Raw genomic sequence first — 11,508 nt, 5'->3', positions numbered from 1 at the left:
TTTCCAAGGTGTAATTGCGCGACGAAGTAATGCTTAATTTGAAGAATTTTTCATCCCCCAAGGATGCGGGTTGTATAAAATTGGTGAAGGCATGGGATTCTTAATTAAAGTGTAAAGGGTCACGTGGAAGTGAGTTGTATCAGATACTTGGCACGAAGCGATACTTAAAGTGCCTTCGTCAATAGTAATTTCAGCCTCAACTATACCGACGACCTTTCACAAGCATTTACATTACGAAATTAATTCACGTATGAATTAATTTGAATGACAAGTTGATCCAGCAAAGAACGTGCATGCCTGAGACTAATTACAGAGCCTCGAGATGGCAGCACCTGTGCTATTTGAAAGTTTCGAAGCGTGGCTTCTCGTGTTAATAATTTACGTCGCAATAGCCATTGCAGACAGATGTTTATATCTCGAATCCAATGATTCCCGTATCGGAGATTAGATTAGAGGGAATCCTCGGCTCTCGTTAACATGTTTGTCAAAAATTATTCGCTATAAACATGACGTCACTGGTATCGCCATCTTTATCTTGTGTCAGACACTGTTGTTGAAGTGTGTTCGTCATCTAAGGAAAGCGGAAGATACCTGTCATTATTTATACCTAATTTTCCATTCCTTCTCGAATCTTCTGCGCATCTTTTACTCCAAAGTGAGTACAACAATAATCTCCTCTGGCAAAACCGTCGGTACAGCAAATGAATATTTGCGACGGGCTATTATCGTGCCACGGTAACCAAAACTATTACATATTTTCGGGCACCGTGTTGCATTTCCTTCCTGTTATTAACAATTGAATATTTATATCGCATTTGCCGGGTGCCACGAACCGTGCCACGATTTCACATCGCGTTTAACTCGTTTAATCCCGGTCGCGAAAGTTTCTCGTAAATTTTGAGGTTATGGGTGTGTACAATAACGCCAGTATATACATATATAGTCATGGTTTACGGCAAGCGGTGCCCCACTCAAGATGTCTACTGATTTCACGCCGTTTCTATGCTCGCAGGAACATGGAAGGTAGCGGTAATTCCAAAGACGGAGATATGGGCAATCAGACCCCGCAACAGACAGCGTCCAACAAAAAGCTGCAGCAAACCCAGGCGACCGTTGACGAGGTCGTGGGGATAATGAAAGTAAACGTGGAGAAGGTGTTGGAGCGAGACCAAAAGCTGTCGGAGCTGGAGAACCGTGCGGACGCGTTGCAGCAGGGCGCGACTCAGTTCGAGCAGCAGGCAGGCAAGTTGAAAAGGAAGTACTGGTGGAAGAACCTGAAGATGATGATCATCATCGGCATCATCTGCGTGATCATCCTGATCATCATCATCGGTGAGTGACGCAAATAAGCAGTTGTAGACGTAGATCGAATTATACCTTGAAACGTACATATTTCTTTTGCGATAGCTTCGCTTCTACCGGAATCGTCGAGTTCCGATAAGCCCGCTGACAATCAATAACTGTTAGCGTTGTATCGAGGGGAATACAATGTGGTTGGGTTGTTCATTCTGTGTCTTAGAGCGAGGGGACCCTTCGACGACGTAAGTGTTCCGGCATAAAATGTTAAAACGCGATTGTCAATCGTCGCGATCTGCAGTTCTGTCCAGGCAAAACCGCGATACCAATAGCAAACGCATATTTTTGAGACTTAATCGTATTCGAGCGCACAACTGTTAAACTAACTGCAGTATTAATACGGGTGGCCTTTTTTGTAAAACTACAAACGGACAATATACAATTTTCACGACGTTTATCTCTATGCTTATTGTACATTTATGGATGATATATAATATATAATATAACGTTTATACTTTTCCCACCGGCCTTCAAGTGATTCAGGCTCCTATTCAGCGTCGTTCCTCCTTCGCAAACCGTTATACAAATTCTTCTCTTCCCGATTAAACACCCAATGCCAGAGCTCCATTGGCTTCATCTCCTAGCTTAATAAAAGTTGGAGTACAAAAACCCTTGGATTTTAATCCTCTTGGTCTGTGTATTCCCTAAACCACCGTCTAACTCGGCTCTATTCCACCTCCTGATTGGATCGTAACCAGTGCACCGGCACAAGGCAGTTGTATCCAAAGTGTCACGATCGAAGAGTATAAAGAGGATCGTAAAACTAGATCGAAGCGATGCCTTTGTTGAGTTCCGAAGTCCATTTCGATTACCTCTCCTAGTACGTTCGTGGCCATAAATATTCATACACCGACGCGAATACCGTCATGCTCCTCGGCGCGAAGTGACACACAGTGGTTCGTCGAATTCGGTGAAACCTCGATTCCTTAAAACCGTTCGATTGGCACCCATTCGGCGCCTTAGAAAGTTCGCTGCTCGATCTAATCGTCCTCCCCTTGAAAACCTTCGCCCGTACGTCATTCGTAACGAGGAGCGATCGGAACGAATCGTGTTTACGCGGCTTCGTCGCAAAGATGCGCGAAGCGAGCGTGACCGGGCAGTGAGCAAATCGCCTCGCGATTTGTTCGCGATCCAAGTTCGAGGGGCTCGATCGCAGGGCCCAGTCGAAATGTCACGACCGATACGAAATTAGTGCGTGGCTCGATAGCCAATTAGTGGTCCGCGTCTTCCGTTCGAGTGGTCCCTGAGCATGGTACGTTGAAAGGCTAGAAGCAAAGGGAGAGGTAGCGCGTGAGCTGTCGATGGTCAAGGTCGCGATCGGAGGATGTTTTAACGGGACGAGCGAGCGATATGAATGATCCCGTGTTATCCACGCTGTTCTTACCCGAGTTTAATCGACTCTGATAGACGATAGTCTGTGTGTGCCTTAGATAGGAGCGCGAAGAGTTTCCACGAAACAATAAACGAGTAATCGGTGCCTGACTTACGCTTCCGTTACGTTAGCCCTTGCGATAAACGACGATTTCCGCGATGCCAGAAAATATTTAACGAACCAACGGCCGGGAGCCGTTGAACAATTCTGGGCCGACGTAAATTACATAATTACGCTTGCAATTCGTAATCGAGCGTGTATCGGTGGAAATCGGTATGGCAGAATTATCGCGCCAAGTGTTGCGCGCACAGATTTCAATGAGGCAGTAGGTACGTGTTTCTTTTAAGTAGCGTTTAGTGGCTGTGAGTTCTCTGCTCCTTTGTATTAGATAATTTACAGTACGCGTGACTTTGCCAGGTTCTTTCAGCCTTGTTCCTTGTTTCCCCGGTCTTCCAGACTCCAAAGTACAAAGGCGTTTAACAATAAGATACAGTATGCCCCTGCAATCTTCCGAAATGGGGTCACAAAGCCCCTCGGACACCGAAACCTCCTCGAGCTTCCCTTATCGCTAGGTGCCAAATTCTGCGCGTCAAAGACACTCGAAAACTTGAATCGCGCGCGAAGAGGAGACAAACGTATCTCCGCTCTAACGCGATGAGTTAACTAAACGCGCTTGCCAAGGATTTACCGTCGAAATCGGCGCGCAACACCTCGGCTGTCTGGCTCGTCGAACACAGCAGAGATTACCAATTATCTGGGCCCGATGTTTATCGTCGAACGAAATCGTTTTACGATCTTCTCGATTTACGCCACGGGAAGTAGCGTTCCTCGCGCGCTACGAAAACGTACGCCCGAGTCGCGCGGGCCAGGGTCCCGATTTTCCTGTAAACCGAGGCAGAAATCTCGGCCGCTTCATTCATACACCTATCAGTCGGCTGACGACCGTCCAACCGGACAGTCGCTCGTTGAGGCGCGTCTCCAAGGGGGCCCACGAAGTCACCCACAGAAGTGTCTCGACCGCTGTACCCTCCGCCACCATTCCACCGTCCAACGATCGCTAGTCTGTATCCGATCGTTTAGTGCGAAAGAACAAGTGAAAGTTTTCGGAACGATCGTAAAACCGAAACGTGCGCGATTTCTTGTGTCGGTCTCGACCCGCGCCTCCTTCTATCACCCTCGGCGGGGTTCGAGGGTCGTGTTTGTTTGGCTGGATCTCGCGTCGCGGGAGGGGATTGTTTACGAGGGAGCGCGGTTTGCGCGATTTCCCGGGAAAGTGGCACGAGGCAGCGTTCATTGGGACAATTTTCGAGCGGGCCTCGGTGGTGGGGTTTGTTTTCCTTTGCGTCGCGTTCGCCCGACATACAGCCGGTCGGCCGACGTTAGTTCGTCACCGGCCTTCTCGAAGGACTCGCGAAGGAGCACACTGTTGGTGAGCGTGCTTCCGCGGGGGAACAGAAGAGGACGGTCGCTGGGTAGCGGTCACGGGGAGGGAGCGCGGATAGCTTTTCCGCGAGGCGTGCCGATCGGTCGGTTCGGTGACGAAACCGCGAGAGGATCTCCCCGTCGATGCGATCGTTTACTTGGGTGGTCTTCCCACGCGCGCCTACCGTAAACTCCTTATCTGTGCTTTATGAATATTGGGAAACGAGCCGGAGCACAGAGTCGAGCGTGGCCGTCGTTCGGTTTCGTGCATGTGCAAGAGGATCTACTCGCGTGCTCTCCAGCTGGCGAGCTGAGAGCGCTAGGAAAAGAAGCGAGCTTCGCCGACCGTGGGGGACGATAGATGCGTCCTAGCCGGGGATCGTCGTCGATAAGATCCCGGGACAAGAGAGGAAGAGGAAGAAACAGCCGTCTCGTTTAACCACCGATAACCATCGAGCGAGGGAAGCAACTTCCCCCTTTCTCTCTCTCTCTTTATCCCTCGACACACTTGCGAACACTCCGACACATTTCGGCAGACTTTGGTCTCCCCGGCCAGCGAATTTTCGATAAATTCTGACCCGTCTGCGACGAACCGAGGATTCAACATGGCAGCGTCCAGCAGCGAAAACAGCCAGGACTACGGCCTGGGGTATCAGAACACTTTGGTGAGTCCTCTTTTCTCTTACCATCTTCTTTTCGTTGGATGTTGCCACCGCGGTGGTGGGAAATGAAAATTACACGAACTGTGTACTTGATACGGGAGGACACGATGCAAGAGACTGTAGGGTTCCAGCGGGGGTGGAAGCCGAACGAAATTGAAAAAGATAGCAAAATGTTAGCCTGTAACTTTTTATTTTTTCATCGACAATGATAGCATAGATTTCCATCCTAACATAAAATGTCTACGTACTTTCCCCAACACCGAAAGTGAAGGGTGATCTTTACACACAGGGGCTTGCTAAAGTTTAAAACAATTCTAAAATTGCCTGAACTCTTTTAAATGAAAATATCTGATGCGACTTCGCGGAAAGGGTGGCAGACGCTTGTTAGCCCAGTGCCATTTTCTCGTTACTCGGTTTTACATTAGATCCCAAGAATTCTGATAACCAGGGTCACTGTTTCACATCGAATATCATCTTCGATAAGATACAGAGTGTAGTAAACCTCTAATATAATATCCAAGCGTCGCCCGACAGGATGTAATTCCTCGTTATTCAGCCTCGCGTTGGGATAGAAAATCATAACAATCAGCGTCAGCTCTGTTGCTGCAAACGTTTCCTCTCGACCTAATAATATATTTCAGAGGGCGCGTTGCGGTAGGCTTCCAGCGTTGACTTGGAATGTTGACAGGTCCGGGTCGACTAGCAAATCCCAATAATTCCCTCCGATCCTCCGAATATCAAACGGTGTATAGCGAAATCGTTTGCATCGATCGAATCGACGCGGCCAGGTTTACGGCGCAGCGATCAAAGCGGTAAAAGCGACGCGACGTAAGGGTTGCAAGCCTATTTTCATGTTTATTCTTGGCCAGTGCGCGGAGCTTGCCGCGAATAGTTCGCTTGCGGTGCGATCCATACGTCCGCGCCGGCCGCGGCCACGTGCTCCTCCACTTTCACGCGTGCATTTTCGTGGCCGTCCGTGCACTTTCCTCGGCGCCAGCCGATCGTCAGCTGATCGAGCATTCGCGGCTCCATCGCGAGCGCGCCGCGCCTATTTGCACGCGTATTTTCAAGCAGCCGGCATGAATCACTCGGCGTACTCGCGGCCGCGGCAATTCACCAGGCGAATCGAGCTATCGAGCCACAGAGGAAAAGGCTCTAACCGCGAGCAGGTGGTTTTCCACCGTTCGGTTATCTATCTTATCGGTGGATCCGCGTGTTTGCTCGCGGCCGATGGAACACTTGAGCCTCGCGAACTGTCGTGCCCGCTGCCGTGATTCTTGCCACTCGCGGCGAAACGAGGATTTTCTGGAGATAGGGAAACGTGTCAGCGGATAAGTTAGTTAGATCGAGGATCTTAGCTCTGAGGAATTTCTTCGACGCGCCAATGTTTGCGAGCCGACCGTATCGGCGAGGTTCCTCGCGTTGCGGTGTATTACGGGACGTTTCCTCGGGATTTCGAAATCTATCTGAACAAAGCTCGGGGAAGATCGTGGCCCGGGTGACTAACAGCCACGATCTTCGCCACCACCCTCGCCTCGAGCCGTGATTTTGCAACGGCGAAATTGCTGCCGCGTCTGCCAACTGGTCGGCGATCTTCAGACGATGGTATATAGCGAACCCGAAGACAATGCGTCCTCGAGAGTGGACAGCGTCACTTTCGAAACGCCCCGCGCGAAATTCCGCGGCAGCTTGCCATTTTCCCCCGACGCTTAATCGTTTCGTCTCTTCTATTTGCGAAAACAGACGTTGCAAGAGGCTCCTCTGATTATCCATTCTTTCCCGATCGATTCATTAAACTGATCGGAGATTGAACCGGCAGTCAGCTGGCCCCGAAAAAATGCCACCGATGCGCGCTGAGCTTTTCTGTGCGAATGGCAATTCGGGACGGCTGAATTAAGCGGATAGCGTTCTCCGATCGCTGTGCGCCGCGAGACTCCGAAAGGCTAGGCAAAAACGTCTCCCCGGCGTGTAACAGTTATTGGCAGACGCAGAGGAGAAACAAAACTGGTAAATTGCATCCTCCACCTGCTTTTTTCTTCCTCTCCGTCTCCTGTCGACACGCAGACGGTAGCTAGGCTTCTCACCCTATCGATCCGGGGGATTCTTCGCGTCGTTCGATCGCTACCCATTTTCTTCCGGTCCTCGACATCGGTATCTTCAATTTCAGGACCTCCAATATATGCTCTTTCTCTAATAAGGAAAGTTACGCAACTCGGAGATTCAGAAAAACATGCAACTTCGCGTGAAGATAGAGCAAACCTATTTTTTGTCGGTGCCATGGTGCGATTTTGGGGGGTGAAATCACACCTCTTAAAAAATTCAGAATTTTCTTTTTCGTGGAATATTTCCAGAACGGTGAGAGATATCGAAAAGAAGTTTAAACAAAAGTTGCACTTTTTTTTATATCCACAAAACTGCGTAAAAGTGTAGATTTCTCAATAATCATTTTTACGCAGCTTTGCAGATATAAAAATAGATGCATCTTTCGTTGAAACTTCTTTTCGATATCTCTCAGCGTTCTGGAAGTATTCCACGAAAGAAAAACTTCTGAATTTTTCTGATTTATCTTACACATAAACTACTCTATTTCCACACAGAGTTGCCTATTTTTCTGAATCTCCGGGTTGCCTAACTTCCCTTGTAAGCGCGCTGGGCGCAGAAATCCTGCGATGGGGTACCAAGACCGTTTTCCCACGCCGCACGTTTCATTCACCGCTAATGTGGTACGCTCCCCCGTACTCCACCCATTCACAACTTACTACTACGACGTTTCCAGCGTCTATGCACGTGCCGCGCCTCCTATGGACTGACCGTAGCCCTGGATCATCCGATTCCACTCCATTCTGCGGGAGTATTGTTTCGTCTTGAATCTTGAAAGTAGGTTGCTCCTTCCAAGCACCAGAAACGAAGTGTCCGGAGATGAATCCGCGACGAATCGGTTGACACAATCTCTGCTCTTGTTTTTCCATTCTTCTCGAAACGAAAGCCATGCAACGGTCGCGCGTTAACGATGTGTCATCTCATTAACGTCGATTAACATTCCTCGCTCGTCTGCACGCGCTCGAGGTTCCGGCTGATCGGTCTTTTCGCGCTCGATGCACCGCGGATCTGCCGGTTTCCAATTGTACGCCGAGAACAACGCAGTATTCTTTTTTTGTTTCTCTCCCGAGAGCGTCTATCTCTCGTTAGGTAACTCGATCGAATATTAATGACGTAATCGCGAGCAGCGCTTTTCCGATCGGAGACGCTGGTCTTGGATTCGCCTAGCGAACCGAGTCCCTCCGCTGGTCGAATAATCGGCTCGCTTCTCGCAGATTATGCTATTTGTTTCGCTGCAATCTCTCGCCTTCACCCGAAACCGTCTACAGCTCCGCTGTCCGCGCTGTTTGCTCTGCCCCGAGATCCTTGGCTGATAAGCAGAAGAGCACTGCGACGTCAAACATTGCGTAGAATTCTCTGTTGCTTTCGATTAGAGGGAATGTTCTTCGAAGTCTATTGCTTCTTCTTCGATCTTCGAATTCCTGAATTCTTGACGGGAGGAAAGGTGGCGATGTAAACTCGAGGTCGCGTTGAATTCGATCACCGCGATGCAATTGCATAATAGGCATAAATATGCGAGCGGAATTCGCGGCGTCGATTCAAGCGCGCTCTAAACGAGTTATCGCTACGATTAGCCGATTTCTAATTCGTCTCGAAGGCGAGATAACGCGTATTGATTACCCGCGCCTCGCCCCTTCCCCTTAATTGGATAATTCGTTTATTCGCGCGGCCGATCTGTTTGATCTGTTATAAATCAATCTTTTATCGCGTCGAACGGCAATGGAACGGAATGGAACTCCAATAATAAAGTCCCGTGAACGACCTGAGGCGAACACTGCCGAAGCGAATGCCATAAATTCATTAGCAGCGGCCGTAAGTCGTAAATTTCGTTCGTTCCACTTGGCCCCGAAAATTGATCGGCACCTCGGACATTCTTTCACCAGTCACGCCACTCTCTATGGAGAAAATTCTCCTGCTTTGAAAATTGGTGGAATTCGCTCAGATTCGGGAATGAGAAAATATATGCGCGAAGATCAGACGTTCGTTTAGGAGCTTTAATTATTTATTTATTCTACTGTAGGTATATCCGCGGCATTTAGTGTCACATCGTATCGCGTGCACTGGAATTTCGGTTCAGCTGAATTCTTTACAGCTGTGTTCGATTAATAAACTAGTCTGTATCGGAAACTAGACAAAGTAGACAGGGAAGAGGGAGAGCGATCGTGAATTCGCTCGTGCGAATTCATCGCAACTCGATGTATCACCTGCGCTCCCGTTACAGTCAACCGTCAATATTTGCGTTACGGTTATATATGCGAGGTCGTTATATATAAACATAGGTATACATACCGGCGTATGTACGTAACAACAACAAACTAGTTTTACCCTTTTATCTCTCGTAATTGGGTCGGCAAAATCCTCAACCTCTCTCCTTCCTCAAAATTTCGCTTCAAATTCAAAAGCTGAGGACATCCCACACGGGAATACTTATAAAAAGTAACGCGGAACCCCTGCGTGCACGTAAAAGTGACTAAAATCGTCAGAGTTTTAAAAATTATCTTTAGATCTTTAAATCGCTAAGATTCTCGGACCTCGTCTATTCCAACTGGAACTTTCCCTTTGATCCTAAGAGGCACCAAAATTCCCCGCCGAGGAGGTGACAATAACGGAGTCAAATAGGAAGCGTAGGTCCATTCAAAATCACTGTTCCTCCTTGTCTCGAGCATGTGTCGCTGTAACAGCTCCCCTGAATTGGGTCGAGTTATGCAGAAGCCTGCTTGAAATGACAAAAATTAGTTAGGTAAAAAAAGAAATACAAAAATTCTTTTTATAAAAAAATTTTAATATAAAAAACAGACTTTTAGCCCCACTCTACCCTAAACACAGCAGGGATCCCATAACTTAATATTACATTCATTTACTCTTACATTATAGGTACAATTATTAAAGCTACGTAGTTCCATTTTGGGCCTAAAAAACAAAAGCTACAGAAAATTTAAGATAATATTAATTACACTACTCACTATTAAATAATCCACTAAAAAATATTCTAAAACATCAACAAGAAATAAAATATACCCAATAGAAATAAAGCTACTTTTCTTTAATAATTCAAATGCTGAAACTAAAACAGCATTTCAGATTATTGGGGGCTGGCAGCTTTCCGCATAACTTGGCCCAATTTCTTTGCGCGAGTCGATCGAAAGTTACCTAATAACCAGCCGAAAGAGAATATCAACGTCGATTTCTCTGTAACCGCCTAGGTCTTCATTATCGTGGAAAACTCGATATTGAGCAGCGTGCTTCCATCGAAACCGTTATCGTCTTCGTTTGGTCGTACGGTGTTCAAGGACGCGCCGATACAGCCGCGAAACTAATCATTCCGATAATTGGACCTGCACACTTTCGTTCGCGCAAGTTCGCTGTCTCCGTGGTATTTCGAAAATCCACCATTTTAAAGTGACAAGCTTTTAAAAGACACCACAGCTCCCATCCGTCGCCCAATTAAACTTGGCCCTATTCAAGGATTTTGTAAAGCACAACGCGCATCGAATTAAAGACAAAGAAGGCCACCGAAACGGTAAATTTCCAGAATATTCCGTGGAATATTGTGTAACTGGAAAATTCTAATCTACGCTGATACATAGTTAACTACGTTCAGCGAACAGTCAAGTACAACCTATGCAAATTTCCCAAGGAACTTGCGCGACGTCGAATTTTGCCCGGGGAATTCAAAGAAAAGAAGGAATTAAAAGATTCGAGCGTCGACAAAAATCCACTCCCCTCAGCGAAAAAATCGACGGAACGCGCAGAAACGACAGCTCCGTCTGATGTTTCGCGAGCCACCTGTTCGCCAGTGTGGCTCGTTTTTCAGGAAGCAAGACGAGAGCCAGCGCGGATCGTCAGTCAATACCGAAGGCTTCGTTTTCTAACGGGCGCGCGATCGTTCGATTCCTCATTTTCCTCTCGCGCTGTTTTTCCGCCACGCTTAGCTACACCGGCGAATAAAGAGCGTGCTCCGCGTGTGGTGGATCCGCGCCGAATTACAGAAACGTGGGGCATTTGTTTGCCAGCGGTGATTCGGCGCAGGAGATTGCGTAAACACTAGCAGGGATTAGAACACGCAGACGGAAACGCAGGAGAGGGTCGATCATTGATTTTTCTGCGGCCGGATTAGCTGGTTTGCCTTGCAACGTTCCACTAGGTACATAGTTATACGCGTTGGACAGTCTGCTTCTTTGTCAGACGCGGCGCGTCTAAGAAACTTCCGTCTCTTTCTCGACTTTGTCATTACGTGGCGATCAACGCCGACTCTTTCGATGTTCTCTAATCGTATTCAGAATAATTCGAAGTGTGCATTCAAATGTATTCGCCGTTTACTAGGATCTGCATGGATGTCTGACGTTCGATCAGATTATAATAAGAAACGTACACAGTGATTGAATGAGTCCGCAGAATTATTCTCCCAGGAGGAGAAACGTTTAAGCAGATGCAGAGTACGAGCCGACACGCGCCGCTTGGCATTTCTTTCAGTGACGATATATTCTCTCGTATGTGTAACTGCGTCGAAGATATCGTCGGTTTTATCAGCGCAGAAATAGAGATACGTCATCCGCTCCTCCAACCTAGAAACAGCACGGACCACAGAAGCCTGTT

At 47.8% G+C, this 11,508-nt stretch overlaps 2 protein-coding genes across 2 annotated transcripts in view; both read left to right on the top strand.

Annotated features, from left to right (window-relative positions):
- The first annotated feature begins 439 nt into the window (after window positions 1–439).
- Window positions 440–1,815, top strand: Syb (Vesicle-associated membrane protein synaptobrevin). The gene is made up of 3 exons (XM_076823977.1): window positions 440–655; window positions 1,013–1,332; window positions 1,408–1,815. The coding sequence occupies exons 2-3, from the start codon at window positions 1,017–1,019 to the stop codon at window positions 1,458–1,460; spliced, it is 369 nt and encodes a 122-aa protein (XP_076680092.1). The 5' UTR covers window positions 440–655; window positions 1,013–1,016; the 3' UTR covers window positions 1,461–1,815.
- A 1,885-nt stretch (window positions 1,816–3,700) lies between these two features.
- Clc-a (chloride channel protein 2) overlaps window positions 3,701–11,508 on the top strand; it is a 30,465-nt gene continuing 22,657 nt past the window's right edge. The window contains exon 1 of the mRNA XM_076823943.1: window positions 3,701–4,815. Coding sequence (XP_076680058.1) covers window positions 4,756–4,815 — 60 coding nt within the window. The 5' untranslated portion in view covers window positions 3,701–4,755. The remainder of the gene's footprint in view (window positions 4,816–11,508) is intronic.

Source organism: Andrena cerasifolii, chromosome 12 (genome assembly GCF_050908995.1).
Source record: "Andrena cerasifolii isolate SP2316 chromosome 12, iyAndCera1_principal, whole genome shotgun sequence".
In the NCBI taxonomy this organism is placed as follows: domain Eukaryota; kingdom Metazoa; phylum Arthropoda; class Insecta; order Hymenoptera; family Andrenidae; genus Andrena; species Andrena cerasifolii.
The sequence above is the reverse complement of the archived record's forward strand: the minus strand, read 5'-3'. Positions and strand labels throughout refer to the sequence as shown.

What these genes read in the sequence shown, in the direction of transcription:
- Syb (XM_076823977.1), top strand. Translation starts at nt 1,017, where the DNA reads ATGGAAGGTAGCGGTAATTCCAAAGACGGAGATATGGGCAATCAGACC. An exon ending in CATCCTGATCATCATCATCG is followed by an intron (nt 1,333 to 1,407) that starts GTGAGTGACGCA and finishes CTTTTGCGATAG; the next exon opens with CTTCGCTTCTACCGGAATCG.